This window comes from Furipterus horrens, unplaced genomic scaffold (genome assembly GCF_987537825.1).
Source record: "Furipterus horrens unplaced genomic scaffold, mFurHor1.1.pri manual_scaffold_6, whole genome shotgun sequence".
NCBI classification, from domain to species: Eukaryota; Metazoa; Chordata; class Mammalia; order Chiroptera; family Furipteridae; genus Furipterus; species Furipterus horrens.
The window spans coordinates 104,827,449-104,848,650 of record NW_028327176.1 but is presented as its reverse complement, the minus strand read 5'-3'; the positions used below and the strand labels follow the sequence as shown (position 1 = coordinate 104,848,650).

Sequence of the window (21,202 nt, the reverse complement as noted above, 5' to 3'; positions counted from 1 at the left end):
GGGACAACTTTAAATGTGCCAACATCCAAACCATAGGGGTGCCCGAAGGAGAAGAGGAAGAGCAAGAAATTGAAAGCTTATTTGAGAAAATAATGAAGGAAAACTCACTGAATTTGATGAAGGAAATAGATGTACAAGCCCAGGAAGCACAGAGAGTCCCAAACAAGCTAAACTCAAAGAGGACCACACCAAGACACATAATAATTAAAATGCCAAACGTGAAAGATAAAGAGAGAATCTTAAAAGCAGCAAGAAAAAAGCAGAGAGTTACCTACAAAGGGGTGCCCATAAGACTATCAGCTGATTTCTCAAAAGAAACTTTGCAGGTAAGAAGGGACTGGCAAGAAGTATTCAAGGTGATGAAAAGCAAAGACTTAACAACCAAGATTACTCTATCCAGCAAAGCTATCATTTAGAATGTAAGGGCAGATAAAGTGCTTCCCAGACAAGGTAAAGCTAAAGGAGTTCATCATCACCAAGCTATTACTATATGAAATGTCAAAGGGACTTACTTAAGAAAAAGAAGATCAAAATTATGAACACTCACAACTATCAACAACTGAATATAAAAAATGAAAACAAAATCCAAACCAGAATAGGAACAGAGTCATAGGTATGGGGGTCATTTGGAGGGTTATTAGCTGGAAGGGGGAAGAGGAGAAAATGGTGCAGGGATTAAGAAGCATAATTGTTTGGTGCAAAATAGACAGGGGAAGTTAAGAATAATATAGGAAAGAGTGAAGCAGAAGAACTTAAAGGGGAAAAAATTGGAACTACTGTAACAATGTAAGCAATAAAATATACTTAAAAAAATGTTTTCCTCTTCAAATGGCTTTCAGGAATTCTTTAGACAGCAAGTTTCCCTATTATATAGCAAGTATGATTTACAGAAAAAATATAAATTTCACAAAAAATTTAGGCTCATATCTACTAATAGAGGGAGTGCTATTTTTGTGAACTCAAACTTCAGATAAATTGTCCAATGCCTCTTTTATAGTTTCACCCCATAAAGGGTGTTGCCTACCCTACTCTCTATTTGAACTGGCATGTGAACTGGTTTCTTACCAAATGATGAAGCTATGATAGGAGTTCAATTTTATTTGAATGGCTATGTACCAATATCATTTTGCAAAAATGATAATGCATACTGCATAGTGTTGGCACATAGCACATATGAGAGCGGAACCCCCAAAACGGTATTTATAAAAAATCTGTTTTTATTCTTACATGTTTAAACTTTATTCACCTTCAAAGTACCCTCCATTTGATGCAATACACCTACCAAGACATTTTTTCCACTGTTCACAGCTAGTTGATTTTTATGCCTTTTATTGCTTATGCAGTTTTTTTGTTTTACCTTTTCCACATCAGAAAAATGTTTCCCTTTGAGGACATCTTTTATCCAGGGAAACAAAAAAGTCCCTTTGGGCAAAATCAGGTGAATAGGGAGGCTGAGGCATGGGGATCATGCCATTCTTGGTCAAAGACTGCTGAACACTCAGCGTGGTGTGGGCAGGTGCACTCATAAAACACCCATCATAAAATAGGCAAATACAGTGGAAGCGTCTTCAAAAAAAATTCACCAAAACCAAATGCAGCCTTTCACAACAATGCCAGCTGGTACACTGACTTAGTGTCCTAGAATACTCACCTAGTGGAGAAAGCCTATACTACAAGAGGCCTGCCCTCCAGAAGATAATTCTGTTTCTTCTTTTGTAGCCCGCCCCCTGTATACAAATACCAATCCAATGTATGTAATAATCTATACAAGACAGATTGTCTGACCCAAATAAATGTATCCTTCATAACTTAGAATGCCTCAGAAACCACAACTTCCAAAAATATATACTATACCTGTGTGAACTGGTCACAATCAACAATGCGGAAAGTTTTTCCGTAAATTGTAATATTTATCCCTCGATTTAAGTCTTTCCAATGGTAATGGTCTCCCCGGTCATTCTTGGCTAGCCGCTGGCGTTTGATTAACTTGCCTTGAGGAATCCCAGAGTTTTCCACAATGGGCTCTATGATTGACATGCTGTCATCTTCTAGATAGTAGTAAATGTTCACTTGACGGATCCTGTAGTGTTCCTCAGCTGACATAGGAACATCTTCTTGGAAATAGGCATCAAATTTCAGAACCTATAACACAGCAAGAAAGAAGAAATGGTCTGCATTAGTTTCTCATCCAAACAATATCAAGTACCTCTTGTAAAGAGACTCACTCAGGGCCATTTGAATATTCATCATTCCTATCTTTTAAACCAAATATTGCCAAATTATGGTTCAGGGGACAAATATACCCCTACCACCTATTTTTATATACAAGCTAAGAATGGTTTTTAACATTTAAATGGTAAAAAAAAAATCAACAGAATACAATTTGACAACATGTGGAAAATACATGAAATTCAAATTTCAGTATCCATGCATAAAGTAATTACATAAATAATTAACACTTATGAGCTAATGGCTGCTTTCCCATTATGAGAACAGAGTTGCAAGTCACTGTGATAGAGACCATTTAGGCTTCTGTTATGGTCTGAATTCTGTCCCCCCCCCCAAAAAAAAAAAATTCATGTTGAAGTCCTAACCCTTGATGTGACTATAATGGGAGACGGGGTCTTTACAAGGTAATTAAGCTTCAGTGAGGTCCTCAGGGTGGGGCCCTAATCCAAGAGAAATAATGACATTCATTCTCTTTCTCAGCGCTCATAGAGGATAGGCCATGTGAGGACATAGAAAGAAGGCAGCTCTCTGCAAGTCCAGAAAAGGCCCTCACCAGAAACTAAATCAGCCGAAAGCTTGACCTTGGCCTTCTAGCCCCCAGAACAGTGAGAACATAAAGTTCTATTGTTTAGGCCACCAGTCTGGTATTTTCTTATAGAAGCTCAAGCAAACCAAGACAGTTGCTAAACCCACAATATTTTCTATTGGCCCTATACAGAAAAAGTTTGCTGACCTCTGCTCTAAACACTCCAACTATGTGTAGACTATTTACTAATGTGTTCCTTGATGAGATGGCTTAAAGACCTTAAGCTTCACTTCCATATCAAAAATTCCTCTGAGAATTTTTGGGAAGAGTAAGAAATCTGGATGAGACTATGACTTTTTGGTTAAAAATGAAAATGAAGGTTCAAGTCCATTTCTTTAGAAATGGAGTTCCTTGCAAATGCATACCAATGACATATTCATTGTTAGAAACTTCATATGAATAACTCTCAAGTCATAAATCCACAAGATAATCCACCATCAGTGATATATAAATTGTGCTCAGAAATACACGTAAATATGATAAAGCAAAACCTAGGTTCTTTGGAGAGCTTCAGTATCAGTGTGAAGTCAAAATGGCATATCTATAATACATTTAAAAGCATTTAAAAACATTATAAAAAGCTTATGTTGACATGCTTTGGGATTAATTTTTAAATTTCTGCTATTCTGTTTCTATTTTTAATATTTTTTTTTAGAGAGAGAAAGTATTAGAATAATGTGTTAGGTAGGCAAATGTTAACCCAAACCTAACCTACAATAACAGCAACAAAACAAAGAGACCCTTTTGTAAAGACACAAAAATGGCTCAATAAATAAAAAAGATGAATTAATTTTATACATGAATGCTGTTGCTAAAAAAGGTATTGAGTCTGCTGTGGAAGAACAAGATAAAAACCAAAAGAGAACAGGCAATTGCGCAAGGGAAACATGGATATAATGGAGTGAAGTCTGTAAAACTCATGATAAAAAGATGAAATGGGTTAATGTAATAGAATGTTTATAGGAAAAAATAACATGGTAAAAGCAAAATATAAAAATCATTTTAAAGTAACATTTTAGATCAACTGCAAAGAAGTGAAATGAAGACATGATCACTAGATGTGGACAGAATCAGTAATTCATATATGAAATGATCTGTATTTGAGCTGCAGATTTATAAATACACAAAATGTTAGAACCAGAAGTAATCAGCTATTCAAACCTCCCTGGTTTTACAAAGGAGGAAACTGAAAGTCAGGGTGGTGGAGTGGTTTGTCTGAGGCCACAGACGGGGTTAGGGATATAGCTAAGATTAGTCACTACTTCTTACATACAGGTGCTATAGTGGTTCATAAAAGGAATCTGTGTGAGCTAAAGTGGTCAGAGAGTGTTTAAGATGAGGGGACAAGACTGGGTTCCAGCAACAGAAGCAGAGGAAGGAAACTCAGCAGTAGTATGCCGAATATGATGAGGAGGAAAGTGCTCTAGGCATGATGATCAGACTGAAAACCCCTCCAAAAGTCCTGGCCTACAGTAGTAAACCAACCAGAGGTGGAAAAACAAAGAGATTAATTGCATTGATAGTGAGGAAGTAGGAGGATGGGAGCCAGATGAGATATTGAGAAAGCATAGTGCTGGGAATAGAGTGGTGATTCTCACAGAAATGGAGACATTAAGAAGATAATTTTGTAGGGCAGATGGTGAGCTTGATTTTAGACTTGCTGACTCTTAAGTGACACCACAAGTTGATATTGCAGGGGCTAACTTGGGATGCAGAATTGAGCCTGGGAAAGAAGTCAATATTAGAGAAAAATCAGGATGACTCAAACATTTTGAACCAAGCAAATGAAAGGATGGAATTGCTATCATATTGATATGAGAAGAATGTAGTGGAGCAGATATGGGGATGGGGAGACAGATCAGGAGTTAAGTCTTGAACATGTTCAGTTTAAGATGTCTGCTAAATACTGAAGAGGAGATATCAAATAGGCAATCACAAATTCCAGACACAGCATATCATTATGTAAAGGACATTTCAAGCCACGAGTCTGGACCAAGGGAGGAAGCATAGACAGGGAAGACCAAAGACCGAGCTGTGTGGCACATTCATGTTCCGATGCTGTTTGTTTTCTAAGACTGGAAGGGATGAAAATGCCTTTGGCAACAGGAACCTGGCCTTAGAATGGGAGGCAGGAAGGAAACACACATGTACGTTAAAGATTAAAATAACCAGAATTTCTCATGTTCTATTTAAAAAATTTAAATGATAATGAGTTATTTAAAAACAAATCTTCTGTGCCATATGATCATTACAGGTAAGTCCTAATCTCCTACCTTTGTGCATCTACAGTAATGAATTGTGGCCACATGATAATTTTGTAAAATCTAAAAAATTCCTTTTGAAGCAAAAAGAAAAATTAAATAAGGTACAGTTCAGTTTTTGCTTTATATTCATTTTAGTATATTCAGACTGTGTAGGGAAAAGAAGTAGCTGATTATGTGGACATCATATATTTGACTTTAATTGAAGAGACTGTTATTCAGTTAATTAGGGCACTAAATTCTCAAGTTCTCTGGTTATTTGGGAGCTTGTTGTCTGACATAAATGGTAAGTGGTAAAATTTTTACCTGTTAAAACACCCCCTAGAAGTTTCTTCTGTCTTTATAATTACCTTTGATCATTCAATATGGAATAGTTTGTCCAATAAACACTTGGGTTTCCTCTGGCATATGATCTACACATATAGCTAAAACTACTTGTTTTCAATATATAATTCAGTGTTACAGAGAACAAAACTAATAAGTGAGGTCTCAGGTAAATAATACTCTAACCCCTAAAGTACTTATTTATTTCATTGTTAATCAAAAAGGCACTTTTTCATTAAGAATAGAATCAAGAGTTTTGTGCTCCTCCCACAAAGAAATGACTGGGAAAGAATATAGGGAAGCTCTTTAGGAAGTAGGATAACATTAGCTTTCAGATAACATTAGCTTTACCCTGGCTGGTTTGGCTCAGTGGATTGAGCGTCGGCCTGCGAGCTAAGTGTCGCTGGTTCGATCTTCCAGTCAGGGCACATCAGAGAAGGAAAACTCTGACTCCAAAAAACCTCCGCTGCCTTGCGGCATACCTCTTCAGGGGAAAGGCTAAGGGAGTAAACCCCGACAGAAAATCCGGAGCTGGAGTCCCTAAGGCGGTTCGACGTTGTAGTCAACACCGGCAACTCCTGCGGCGCACCTGAAGCCAAGCTGTATTGACTCCGTCTTTCCCTCGGACCCTTCAGCTGCGAAGAGAGGGGGGGTCTGCTGCATGGGCAACAGCAGACCCTCCATATCACCCTGCCCAGGCTCTGTAGCTTCAGCTCCACTGGAGAGGACACTCCAGCGTCATCACAAGATGTCGATTCAACACAGGAGGAGACAGATACCGTGTCACTCCCGAGTTGGACTGCACAGCCATTCTCGGCGGTGCAGATAGACTCTTAAGAAGCTACACCATCGTCTCTCGAGACGGACGGCTGCCGACGACCAGGTAGAATAAGATCTTAATGTATTGCATAGGAAGGAAAGAAAAAATAGTATTTTTCATGGAATTTTACAGTTGGATGGATTCCTAGTTATCATGTATTCTAACCTAATTTTATAAACAAGGAAATTAGAGAATGTGACTTCCCACAGTCACAACACTAGTTGGTAGAAGACCCAGAATTAGAATCCAGATCTCCCAACACCAGGAAGTGCTCAGAATGTCACAATAAACATGGAAATATTTGTAATTACTTCAAGACTAAACAGAAAAATGCTGAATAAATATTTTCATAGCACGTACAATTATGAAACGCCGAATCACACTTTTTATTATTTGTACTTTATTCTATTATATATGTGGGTTACATGTTAAGCTTCCCAATTTTTAGCAGTGACACAGATCATAAGTTAAATTAATTTGTTAAAAAATAATTCATCTCAGTTTTTGAACTAATATGTATTGAGTACCAATCACAGGAAAGCTAGTCCAGGTAGGATGAACAGCATGTGCAAAGGCCCTGTAATGGGGGTGGGGGAATGTGCTACAGTTTCAAGAAAATAAGGAAACTAAATCTATTGTGATTGAAACACAGTAGGTGAGGAAAAGATAGGCCCAAGAAGCTGGAGAAACAGCAGGGAGGGCTGGACCCAGTATGACTGTGAGGAACCTGTAAAGCTGGATCTTAGTCTACCACTGGGAAAGCCATGGAAATGTTTTTGCTTAGTATGTGACATAATCTGATACCCATTTATAAAAGATAAGCCTGGCTGCTCTATGGAAAATAAATTGTAAGCGTGGAGATGGAAATAAAAGAACAACTTACCTATATATTTTAGAGATGGAAATGACCGAGCTTGTTAAGTTTGGAGTTGGGTTGTGAGGGAAGGGAGGAATCAAGGATGACTTTCAAGCTGGGGGATGAGAGCAGCTGGGTGGGCGGTGGTAATGTTTACTGCACTGGTTAAGATAGTCTGGAGGCATTTTCACAGAAAAATGACATAATGTGTTTTTGGGAATAAACCAAGCACTGGACACATTATGAGCATAAAAAATAAGTACAGGACTATTACAGCAGTTAACAATATGTTTACTTTTAACATATTGCTTGTTTGAACTATGATAGTGGGAGAGGAAATGGAAATGGGAGCTACCTGACTTGGCAACTCACTGAAGGGGAAGAAAAGCCAAAAATGGCTTGGTCTTCAGGCTTTGATTCCCTAGTGGAGCCGTACAGAAACAGCATACCTATGAGAAAAGGTGAAACAGCATACCTATGAGAAAAGGTGATGATCTGGGTTAAAGACAAACAGGACCTGAGGTGCCAACACCTCATCCAGGAGAAGATATTCCATGGCAGTTTCAAAAAGGTCAGAATTGGAAATATTGAGAGTTGTCTACATTGAGAAGATAGTTGAAACCACAAAAGTGAATGAGATCTTGGAAGAATATAAAATAAAGAATGAGAACAGACCTTTAAAATACCTACAGTTAAACGTGAAAAAAGAGGGAGGCCAGAGCAGAAGCAGCTAGATAGAGCAGAAAACCAGGAGAGTGAAGAGGAGTCAATGGAGCAAAAGAAAAGCAAAGTTTCAAGAGGGAAGAGAGGGTCAACAAACATCAAATGCTGTAAACGGGTCAGAGAGAATGCTGACAAAAAAAAAAGAAAAAAAAGTTCTGGGCTTGAGGGCAGAGAGAAGTCAAATTGTGAGTGATCTGACAGTTAAGTGAGAAAGAAAGTTGCTTAAAGGGGTCACAAGGTAGAAAGGTTTTTTAAGATAGGATAATATGATCCCGGGTAAAGAAGTACTCACTAGCATGTTTGAAATGGAAGTTGAAGATAAAAAAGATAAAAGAAAAATAACATCAGAAACACAGAGAGGCACATGAGCCTGGGCAGTAGAATATAGTAGGTGACGATGAAGAGAAATGCATGGCAGCAAAGAGAAAAGGTGAAGGCGCTCACAGCAGGTCGTTATCACCTGCATAAGAAATAAAGTTATACTCTAAAGACGAGGGACCATGGAAAGAATGTCCAAATTATGGACAGTTATGTTGGCTATTAAGTAGACTCTGGGTATTTCTAGAAAAAATTAAATAGATATAATTCAGAAAAACTATAATTCCTTACTGTAAAAAATAATCTTAATTTAAAAACCATGTATTTAACTACTCACTCCCTCATTATCTATGGTAAGGATCTTTTATCTAGAAATTTTGATGAGCCAAGTAAAATGAAGTATACTTCTTCATGCCCACTATCTTTTAAAAAATGAATTGTGAATTCTATTTTAAAAGCATAAGTTAAGTAATGACAATTAGCATAAAATAACACACACACACAAAGAAGCCTATTTCCTATTTGGTCACAAGTTCACCCTCTCTGCATTTCATTAATACTTTCTCATGACATATATGACCTTATACACATTAGAGTTTATAAGAGTTATTTGCTATTCTTTTCCATAAAAATTGAACCTGCCAGGATTTATATCTTGATAAACTGTTAAATACCTATCCCACTGCTCTCTTTTCACCGCTCTCCCTTATCTACTGATTTTGCAGTGTCTATCACAGCTGTGAATGAAGAAGAGAAACAAAGAAAGAAAAAGTAAAGAAATATCCAAACGTGCAACTGATACCATTTAGTGGATTTTTAGGTTTAGCCTACAAATTGGTAGGTGAATCAAATGTGTTAATTGAGATGGGGAAGAAAAGATTATATGGATTCTGGCTGATAGGTTAAAAATTGTTTAAATTAAGTGATTATTAATGTAAATGACATAGTTCTACCACCGGAGTATTTTGTATCTTCCAAACTCCAGCTTCAATAGCTACTCAATACAGGCTGACTAGCTCGATGAAAACGGCATAGGCATTTAACAAAAACAATAAAATTACAAGACAAAAAACAGGCTATCAGTAAATTAGAAAAGGTAACTTATGAAAACTGGTCAGTAGTTCTCAGACATAACTAAAAATCATCTGGAAATCAGAATAGTTGAAGATTGGGGAAGCATCTAAGTTTCTTAAAAGTCCCATCTGTGATTCCACCGCAAGCCCAGAGCTAGGGCTACCTCACCTTAGTGAAAAGAGGAGACTCACTAACAAGGAAACTCAAGGATGATGTGGAAATGCCAACAGATGGAAATAAGGCAAATCACATTACAAAAAGGGTAGATGAGACACAGGCAAAAAGGTTATACCACACCTTGGTTATGCTATGCCAAGCCCGAAATGTTCCCTGAAAAACAAAAACTTGGGAAGACAGCCTGGAGAAAACTGACAACAAATGGAGCTGTTGTCATGATGACAGTTTGCATTTCATGGAGATCAAGGACTTGTCATCATTACAGAACAGAAAACTTTTAAAAAGTAGAAAACACAGAGCAGGTAAACATAGAACAACATGAACTCAAGAATTCAGAATTCATCCAACTTTTCTTTAACTGTATTTGGAAAACATTTCAGTGAAGTCTATGGGGAATTAGTTTCTGTATTCGGCTTCCTGACTAAAGAAAGGCCCTTTCAATCCTGAGTTCAGCTGTCTGTGACTAAGGGTTGAGGCATTTGAACAATTTTCTCCTCAAAGTACTCTGGAAAACCTGTAGTTTATTATTGACTTTTCTGGAAACAGCTGGCTCTCAGAAATTTGAATTCATGGGGTAACCTAAAATTCCAGATGATACCTTTTTGTCAAAGGCCACATGCGCAGGAATAAAAGCCGCAGGTGGGGTCTGCTTAGGTGGGCCGTAAGTTAGAAGTGATGCCTTACTGGCCAGCTCATCCAGGTCAGCCCGGGACAGCTTGTTGACCGGGAGCCAGTCTCCACCTATCCCAGTCGCTGGACGTCGAGCAATTGCATAGCCGTTCCTGTAGCCCAGCGTCTGGCTTCTATGAAATGCTGTTTTCTGAAGAAGAAAAGAAATGTGTCATTAATAAAATTTGTTAGGTAAAAGGGCTAACTTTCAAAAAAGTCCTAACTTAAACCCTTGCTCATAAATATCACAAATGTTTTATCAAAAAGTGTACCTATGTTATAAGGTTCTAAAACATTTGGCTAGAAACAAGGAGGAAATCAGCATCCTGAGTTTAAAACATAAAGTCCTGCTCTAGAACACCCAATTAATAACAGCTCACTTCTCATGAGAAACTAAAATATTAATTTTAGTTTCTTAAAATAATAATTTTTCACTAGTCTTCCCATGTTTTAAGTCTTATCTAGTGGTCAGAAACCATGGAACCTAGAGGAGCTGGTTCTGTGAAGTCAATTTTTATCTGAAATGAAAGACCTTTCTTATTACAATGACACTGATACATTCACACAACTCTTTGAAAAGAAAGTAGATATTATATACTTGAAGTGTTGAACACAGTAATTCCACCTAAATCCTTTAAGGATGATAATCCAAAATTATAAGCAAAAACAATATGCCTAAAGTGGTCCATTATAATGTTAGTTACAATAGTAAAAACATGGGAAACAACCAAAAAGACAAACATAAGTAAATGATGGAAAATTCACTTAGTGGACTATTACACAGTCATTAAAGTATTGGTTTTAACAACCATGTGGTGACCTGGGGGGAAATGTTTGACTTAATAAACCACCAAAACAGCATATAAAATTGCATGTGTACTACAATTACAAGCATGAAAACATGTGCCTGAAAAGAGACTAGATTTGATGAATGCTGTCTGTCTGTATTATACATTTCTGAATTATGTTGACTTTTTTTCCAATGGACTAATTTTTATTGGTAATTGGGAAAAAAAACAAACCGTTAAATAAAAAGGAAAAAAGGGTAAAGGAAATAACTTTGAAGACAGCGGGGATCAAAATGATGACATAAAAGGCCCCAGTCTCCCTGTCCCTGCACAAAGATCAATGACTAGACAGCTATCCATAAACAAAAATCAGCTCTGGAAGAGCTCTAGAACCTACTTAGGAGGTTTTGGCAACATGGTGGAACAAAAAAATCTAGCAATAATCTCACAAAAAGAGAAGGAAGAGAACTCCATTTTGCCTGCATCATCCCATCCCCCAACTGGACTTGTTCAGTGCCAAGAGGGAACTGCCCAGCTAGAAAGAGTTCCTCTCACCAGGAAAAGAAGAGAGGGTGAGCAGCTGACCCCCACTGCTGTGCATGAGCCTGGAGTTAGCTCCTTCAGCTGTGTACCTGCACGTAACTGGCTTGACCCCCATTAGGGGCCTCCACTGCGATGTGCATGCCCAGCAGGAGTGTGCATCCGGAGAGGGTGTGCAGCCACGGGAGAGCACGCTGACAACCAGGGCCTTTGTAGCTGCCAGGGAGTCCATAGTTGGCCCCAGACCTTGCTGCTTTCTCTGGCCCCTACCACTTTGCATGTGTCTGCAAATAACCACTACATTGCCACCTGCATCTGGCCCCTGCAGCTGAGTAGGTGCACATCACTGGAGCTGGGTCACTAATGCTGGCTGTCCTGGTCCCTAGCTGCTGGACCTGGAGGTGCCATTAAAGACCCAAACAGCCCCTGCAGCCACTGAAGAACACCTACAATGCTTGCCAAGGACTACACAGTTGTCAATGATATAGACCCAGTGGCCTGAGCCAAAGTGACATCATGCCCATCCACAACCCTGCCAGACCCAGTAGTGATACACACATCTCCATTTGGTCCCCTGCAGCACTAGACCCAGGAATGAAAACCCAGCAACTTCCTGATTTAAAAAAAAAAAATCAAAATAATTGTCCTAAAGATGTTCAAAGAGCTACAAGAGAACACAGATAAATGGTTTAATGGTATTAGGAAAAAAACACAAGAACAAAATGAGAAGGTCAACAAAGAGATAGAAAACATTAAAAAAACAGAAAGAAATTTTGGAGCTGAAGAATAAAATGACCGAACTGAAGAATTCAATAGTACCTTTAACAAAAGACTGGAACAAGCAGAAGAAAATATATGAGCTAGGAGGCAAATCAATTGAAATTACCCAATCAGTGGCGCAAAAAGAAAAAAGAATGAAAATGTATGAAGAAAGCCTATGAAATTTATAGGACATTAATAAGAGAAATACTGTATGTATCTTGGGATTCCCAGAGGAGGATAGAGGGAGAAAGGGGTAGAATGTTTACTTAAAGAAATAATAGTTGAGAACTTTCCAAATCTAGGGATAGAGTTGGATATCCAAGTTCATGAAGCTAATAGGTTACCAATTATTTTCAAACCAAAATAATCTTCTCCAAGACACGTGATAATAAAACTGTCTAAAATCAAAGACAAAGAGAGAATTTTTAAAAACAGTAAAAGAAAAAAGAAATCTCTCATACAAGGGGACCTCCATAAGGCTATCAGGAATTTCTCAGTAGAGACCTTGCAGGCCAGGAGAGAATGAGATGGCATATTCATAGTGCTGAAAGAGAGCAGCTACCAACCATGAATATTTTACCCAAAAGAGTTGTGCTTCAGAAATAAAAGTGAGTAAAGGTAAGCATACAGTCTGATGCAGAATACCCTAATACTGTAATATGGTGATATGTTAACTACTTAACTTTAGTATAAAGGTAAAAGGACGAAAGTATTAAAACAGACATATGTTTTATGTAAGTCTCATGGTAACTACAAAGCAAAATATCTACAGTGGATTCACAAAAGATAAAGAGAAGGGAATCAAAGCAAACCACTATGGAAAATGATCAATTCACAAAGGAAGGCAGCAAGGGAGACAGAAATGAAAAAAGGAACTACAAAACAGCCAGAAAACAAAAGATAGTATTAGTAAGTCCTTATCTATCAATAATTACACTAAATGTAAGTTAATTGATATCTCCAATCAAAAGACAAGTTGGATTATTATTTTTTTAAAGACCCAATTATATGTTGCCTACAAGAGACTCATTTCAGCTTTAAGGACACACATAGGACGGGAAAAAAGATATTCCATGCAAGTGGAAACCAAAAGAAAGCAGGGGTAGATGTACTTATATCAGAAAACTAAACTTTAAGCTAAAAATGGTAGTGAGAGACAAAGATGGCCATTATATAAAAACGAGCCAAATCATTAAGATATGACAATTGTAAATATATATGCACCCAACATCAGAGCACCTAAATATATTAAGAAAATACTAAGAGATCTGAAGAGAGAAATATACAAAACAACAATAATAGTAGGGAACTTCAATAGTCCACTTTCAACAACGGATGATAGATCAGTCAGACAGGAAATCAACAAAGAAACATTGGACTAGAACTAAAATCAAATGAACTTCATAGACACATACAGAACAAGCCATCCAACAGTAGCAGAATACACATTTTTCTCAAGTACATATCGAACATTCTTCAGAACGGATCATATGGTAGGTCACAGAACAAGTCTCAACAGATTGAAATTACACCAAGTATCTTTTCTGACCACAATAATATGAAATAACAGAAAGCTGGAAAATTCACAAATATGACGAAATTAAGCAAAACACTCCTCGAACAACCAATGAATGGGTCAAAGAAATCAAAGGGAAATAAAAAATACCTTGAAACAAATAAAAATGGAAACACAATGTATGAAAATCATGTGGATGCTGCAAAAGCAGTTCTAAGAGGGAACTTTTTAGAGCAATAAATGTGTGCATTAAGAAACAAGAAAGATCTATATGTATGGTGTCAGAAGGGTACTAGACTTATCAGGGTAATTACTTCATAAGGTATATAAATGTCTAATCACTATGTTGTACATTTGAAATGAATATAATATTGAATTCTAACTGTAATTGAAAAATAAAGTTTAAAAAAGGAACAAAACATCTCAGATAAAGCACCTCACTTTACACCTCAAGAAACTAGAAAAAAAGAACCAAGCACAGAGTTAGGAAGGAAATAACAAAAATCAGAGCAGTAATAAATGAAACAGAGACAGAAAAATGACAGAAAAGATCAACAAAACTAAGAGCTGGTTTCCTGAAAAGATACACAAAATTGGCAAACCTTTAGGTAAACTAAGAAAAAAAGAGGATTCAAATAAATAAAAACAGAAATGGAAAAAGATATAACTGATACCACAAAAATATGAAGGCTCATGAGAGACAAGCATAAATACCAACAAACTGGGTAACTGAAAATAAATGGATAAATTCCCAGAAATATACAATCTATCAAGACTGAATCATGAAGAAATAAAAAAATAAGAACAGACCAGTAATGAATAAGATTGAATCAGTAATCAAAGAGCAACCAACAAGAAAAGCCCAAAACCAAACATTAAAAAAAAAAATTAATCTGAATCCTTCTCAAACTCTTCCAAAAAACTGAAGAGGAGGGAACACTCCCAAATTCATTTTATATGGCATTATCCTGATACCAGAACTGGATAAGGACAGTACCAGAAAATTACAGACCAATATCCCTGATGAAATAAGATGCAAAAATTATCAACAAAATATTAGTAAACCAAATTCAACAGCTTATTAAAAGGATTATATACCATGATCAAGTGAGATTTATTCTTGAAATGCAAGGATGGTACAACACAACACAAATCAATAAATGTGATATACCACATTAATAGAATGAAAGATAAAAATCATATGATCCTCTCAAAAGATGAATAAAAGACAATACAACATCCATTTAGGATAAAAGGTCAACCAATTGAGTATAGAAGGAACATACCTCAACATAGTAATTGACATATATGACAAACCCATAGATAGTTAACATCATACTCAACAGTGAAAGGTTGAAAGCTTTTCCTCTAAGATCAGGATGAAGACAAGGATGCCCACTCTCACCACTCTTATTCAACATAGTTCTGGAAGTCCTAGCCACAGAAATCAGGCTAGAAAAAGAAATAAAAAGCATCCAAATAGGAAAGGAAAAAGGTAAAACTCTCTTTGTTTGCAGACAATACGATCTTACATTTAGAAAACTCTAAAGACTAAACGACAATAACAAAATACTATTGTAACTAATCAATAAATTCAGTAAATTTACAGGATACAAAACCAACATACAAAATTCAGTTGTATTTCTATTCATTAACAATGAAATATCTGAAAAATAAATTTTAAAAAATCCCATTCACAATAGCACGAAAAACAATAAAATACTTAGGAATAAATTTAACCAAGGAGGTGAAAGATTTGTACACTGAAAACCACAAGATTTTGATTAAAGAAATTGAAGACATACACAAATGGAAAGATAACTTGTGTTCATGGCTGCAAGATTTAATATTATTAAAACATTCATAATACCCAAAGCAATCTATATATTTAATGCAATCTCTACCAAAATTCCAATGGCATTTTTCACAGAAAAAAAATCCTAAAATTTGTATAGCACCACAAAAGACCTGAATAGCCAAAGCAATGCTGAGGAAAACAACAAAGCTAGAGGCATCATATTTCCTGATTTCAAATCACAGTGACCTTTAACAACACAGGTTTGAAATATGCGGGTCCATTTATTTGTGCCCTTTTTTCAATTGACCCCTGTGGTTTGAACTGGTGTTGTCCAAGGGTCAATTCTGTGGTTAGGAATCCATATATGCAGAGGGTCGACTGTAATTATACGCAAATTTTCATCTGTGCAGGAGGTATGAGCCAATAACCCTGAATCATTCAAGGGTCAACTATAGTTTGTATTTTACAAAGCTATAGTAATTAAAACAGTGGTAGTAATCGTTGTGCAAAATATGTGTATCAAATCAATCAGTTGTACATTTTAAACTTAGACAATGTTGTATGTCAATTATAGCTCAATAAAGGTGGAAAAGAAAATGGAAAGAAAATTTAGAGGTTAATTTGATGGAATATTTTTTCCTTTTTCTGTTTTTTGTAATGGTAGGTTACTTTCAAAATCATGTGCGTATGTAGGTATACACACACACAAATACACATACATATATACACATATACATAAAATTTAGGCTAAATCAAAATATATTTTTAATGAATAAATGGCAGCTCATGCTAACATTTTCAAGATCTGTACTAACATAAAAGGTAAATGGAGTACATTTCCTTTGCTAAAAGAGTTATGGACTGTAGTTTTTTTTTGAGGGTCACAAATTCAGGGTCATAAGTCAACTGACAAGAGCTGCTCCAGATACATAACACACATGACATAGAACAACATGGACTCAGTTGACTTCTTGACTGGGTGATTTGAGTAACTTTAAGCTCCTCCTCTTCCACCTCTAAAGACAGAAGCAACATCAGGTGCCTCATTTGCTTTCCCCGTTTCAGACAGACATCCCTACCGTCACTCAACATATGACCTTTATTAGTGGATCCTCATGGCCATCCCAGGCAAGGCAACCTAAGGCCGTCCCACCCTTCTTAGTCATTATGGTTCTGAATGCTGTGAGTGTTACACACATGTAGTCCTTCAGTGCTGAAGACAGTGACCTTGTTTTTCAAATTTCAAATAAGGCAAATCATTAATATTGCCCAATGTGTTTAAAATATGAAATATGTCCAATGCACAGCTCATCTTACTTGTAGTATGGGAATATGTTCTTAGAGCTTGGCACCTCCAGTCTATACCTCTATGATCAACCCTGCCTTGTGGGTAACCTGCACTAAGTAATGACAAATGCTCAGGCTACTCCTGCACAGGGCAGCAATGTGCCCACAACATTTTCTAAATCACATAAAACTTAAGTCCACTGAAGCGAAAAATCTACAATGCTGTGTCTTAATGCAGGAATGATTTAAAGATTCAGAATCCAAATTTCCTCACCAAACTTTCAATTACAATTCATTCTCACCCCCACCAATAAATTGACTATGTATTTTATCTTACCTTTATGATCAGGAAGAGGAAGTCTTAGCTTAAATTACCAACCTATTTAAATATAAATTGTTATTGTCTCATCTATGAAATCAGACTACTGAATCTCAATATTGATCTTCCAACATATATTTCAGTAACCGTGTTAGAGTGAAAACAAATACTAAATAATTTTGTCAAGGGCTAAACTATGTTAGAAGAGACAGCTTTTTCTCTCTTCAGTTTTGTCTAGGAATGCAACTAAATATACTTAAGGTCAGGAAGGGGCAAAACAAAATCTAAACATGAATATTTTATAAAAATGTTAGAGTGAAAATAATAGCACTTGGGGAAGAAAAAAATTAACCGATTGTCGTTAAAGGGACTGAAAGAGAACTATCTTCTACAAAGCAGGGAAGGTTTGGGAGGAAGATGGGCCTGTGTTGAGAGCTTAACTTTTGGAGAAACAATTGAGAAAGAAGATAAAATGGGAACAGGGAGAAGGTGGGACCAAACTGTACAATAGGAAAGGCACAGAAAAGGGAAGGGACTGGGTAGAAGCATAAATGAGAAGGGTGCAGACTGTGGAAAAGGACCTGGTGGAAAGAAGAGGAGGAATTCAAATAATATATAAGACGGAAATGGAGCTGGGAGTGTGAAAGGTTACTTGATTCAGGATTCAGGATTAGAAGGTTGCAGGGAGAGAGCGATGTGCCTGGGGAGAAAAGGTGGGATGGGAATGAGGATGAAGGGGTAGAGATGCTTACTGGGAGAAGGGGCCGAAGCTAGGCGGGGAGGTGGGTAAGGGGTTAAGGATGGAGCTGCGAAGTGAGGGATATAGTGTGGGAGAAGGAGCATGGGAGAGAACCCAGAGAGAGAGAGAGAGCTTGGTAGGAAGGTGGGGAAGCAGTGATCTAGAGAGAGAAGCAGAGGCTAGAGCAGCAAGGAAGAACACGGCTAAGCCAACGGACTGATCCAACGAGGCCAACAGACTGCCCAGGGCAATGGAAAAACTAAAAAGGGATGGAGCGCCGGATAACGGATAGGAGAGAGGATGAGGCTTAGAGTGGGAGGACGACAGAATTGCGGCGGGGAAGAGGGACAGGGTCCGGGCACAGGACGGGTTTCAAGGGAGGGAGGACACTCTTGGGTGGAGAAGAAAGAGAGGGGCGGTGAGCCCTCCGAAGGCTCCGAGGGCGGAGACAGGTGGAGACAGGTGGAGGCAGGGTTTGGGCCGATAAATCCTCACCGTGGAGTCCGTAAAGGACATGCCCGGCATAAAGGGCAGGCCATGTACAGGATTGGACACCATCGCAGCCGCCAAGCCACCGCCACCTCAGACGGGCTCTTTTCCTCCCTGGTTGCCCGGGCGACCAGCCGCGTTCTACTGCCACCTGAAGCTCCATGGTAACGACAAACATTCCGACCACCCTTGAATGGAGGGCGGGGCCTGAGGCCCAAGAGGACAGATCTGCGCGTGCGCTGCTGGCGGGACTTCGCGTTCTCGCGGTAAGATTACAGCGACAAAAGGGGCGCGGTTAGTGGGCTTTGCGGAACTGGCCTTGTCCCTCTTGTGTAAAGTCTCTGTGATGTGGGAACTGGTGGGCGGGGTGGGAGGAGGTGACTGAGAGGACACAAGTTGTCGCAGTGAGGTCCAGTGGTCGGAGCGGGCCCTTAAATGAGTTCACGTAGAAGGGAAGTTCCTTCTTTCCCGCCACACCGGTCCTCGCCGCGCTCGTCGGCGTCCTGAGCTCAAGCGCTTTCTCCCAGCGCTGGGAGAAGGGCCCTCGTCCCAGTTCACGATGAAGTGTAGATGGACAGAATAGTCACAGAAATGCAAATTACAGCATAAAGACTATAGTCCGTTATATCGTAATAACTATGTATGTAGCCAGATGGGTTCTTGAAATATTGGGGGACCACCGTACAGAGTGCTTGATTGTCTTATGTTATACATTTGAAACTGATACAGAATAATGTTGAATGTAAACTAAAGTTGAAAAATTAAAAAAATAAAAAATAAAAAAGGTTGTTACCTACCCTGATGGCGCTTTTGGGGCAAGGGCTAGGATTATTCATGGTTATCTCTCTGTTGCTTAAGGATGTTCAATGAACTAATGCAACCATCTTGTCCCTAATCTTCCCTCCATTACATTATCTTTTTTTTCACATTCGTTTCTGTTTCTTTTACTGTTAAACCATGCAGTTCTGCATCCTCTCATCTTGCAGGCAGGATCTTGCATATTTGCCTCAGGACACTCAGTATTTGTTGACTGAAGACCTACAGGATGCTCATCTCAATCCTGATCTGTAGTTTATGCCCACCTGCAGCAGCAATGAAAAGAACAGAACCACAAGGGGAAACACATCTTCAAAGAGAAAACTATAATACATCAGAAGACTACAAATAAATGAGGTGAAATACTGTCAGAACCATAGCTATTCTCACCTTTGGTGCTTTTTACAAAATTTAAATGATTATTCCTTAAAAGAAAATGTAACCCTCTTTTTGAAAGATTTGCAAAAAGAAAAAACAATTCGTTGGCACTGTGAAACTTAAAAATAAAAATAAAAAGCAAACAAAACCCTGGTGCCCAGACGCTGTATCATTAGGTCTGAAATGGGGCCCAGGAACCTGATTTTTATAACAGCTGTTTCTGTTCATGTAAACAATAACATAAACAGAGCCACTTTAAAATGGAGGTGGAGCTGCCACGTCAGAGGAACTGCCTTGCAGGTCTTATATCTCAAATCTTTGGAATGTTAAACATGGCAAAATAACCTTTGGATGAGGCCTAAGCGACCTTGTGCCTTGCAAAAGAACTGTTTGCCAAGATAACAAGAAAGCTACTGAACTGCTAAATTACTGGACAGAAAAATTAAAAATACTGTTTAGGATTAACATGACTATGTTATCTGCACCAATAGAAATGCTTTCCTTCTGTTGATGTAATTGTTACCCTTCCCTTTCTCATAAATACCCATTGCCTTTGTCTCCTAGTCAGAACAGTATTTGGGCTTCTGCCTCAAATATTGATTCCTGAATAGCTACTCTTATTGATCTCAATAAATGCTTGTTGCATCTCACTTTGAAAGGCCTTTTTATTTTTAAGTTAACAATAAGGAGCCAATTTAGGAACATGATAGAGTAGCAAGCCTTGCACAGAAGGCATATCTCTATGTCACAAGTAGGTTACTACCAATAGAGACAACAGCTTTAGTTTTATTGCTGCTTGTAAGAGCAAATCCCCCTGCTGGGTTTCCTAATGGGCATGAAACTCAGGAGGCCCAGGACAGGAATCCACTCGTGGCACCGGAAATAGTTACTGGTGGCTTTCTGCCCCACCCTTCCCTAAGAATTTCTTTTCTACTAACTATTCCTCTCCCCTCACTACTTCTGTTTCCTGTCCGCCCCCCCCTTTTAAACCTTTTTAAGTTTTAATTTTCTATTGGTATATTACTTAATGCAGGCATTTAATACACTTTAAATATTAATGAATTGATTAGCATTGATGAAGTTACTGCAAACCTTCAAGAATCTGTCTATTGTATTATATCTTAGCCACTTACCTAGGATGGAAGCCAGCCACTGGGAGAATATTTTAAGTTGGCAAGTTCACACTTCAAAGAGAACACACCTCTCCCACTTCTCTCTGCCTCATTGAGGCTGAGTACCTAGAATCACTGATAACTAGAATCATTGCTGACTTTTCATGGCAATCTGAAAGACTTATCATATGATCCCTCTCTGCTCTCTTAATAAAAGTAAATCCATGGCATTAGGATACACTTTGAGGAGCCCTTCTGGACTAAGAGTGTAATTGCCCTGGGGTCTGTATTCCCTGGGTTGTGTAGGGAAGAAGCCCATGGGGTCTGGAAAGGGTGAGTCATGCCTAAGCCTATTATTCATTCTGTCTTCTGTTTCTATTTGAGGAGTGCCCTCTGCTCAAAAGCCTTTCTTTCCAAGAAAATTACACCAGTTAAACGGTCAATGAAGTGCTTTTAACTACTTTCCGATCCTAGAAAAGCAAGGTGAAGAAAACCTCTTTCTATGATGTCATAAAAATGCCCTCACCTCTGATGAGGGAAAGCCAGGCAGTGTTGCATCAGCACTAAGAAGTGCAGGTACAGGGCTCTGATTGAATTTTAAAAAAGAAAGAAAGAAAAATA

At 38.1% G+C, this 21,202-nt stretch overlaps 1 protein-coding gene across 1 annotated transcript in view; it reads right to left on the bottom strand.

Moving 5' to 3' along the window:
• EFHC1 (EF-hand domain containing 1) overlaps positions 1 to 18,504 on the bottom strand; it is a 66,978-nt gene extending 48,474 nt beyond the window's left edge. The window contains exons 1-3 of the mRNA XM_090282581.1: positions 18,282 to 18,504; positions 9,967 to 10,188; positions 1,855 to 2,142 (exon numbers count right to left, since the gene is read on the bottom strand). Coding sequence (XP_090138707.1) covers positions 1,855 to 2,142; positions 9,967 to 10,188; positions 18,282 to 18,344 — 573 coding nt within the window. The 5' untranslated portion in view covers positions 18,345 to 18,504. The remainder of the gene's footprint in view (positions 1 to 1,854; positions 2,143 to 9,966; positions 10,189 to 18,281) is intronic.
• Positions 18,505 to 21,202: the final 2,698 nt, after the last annotated feature.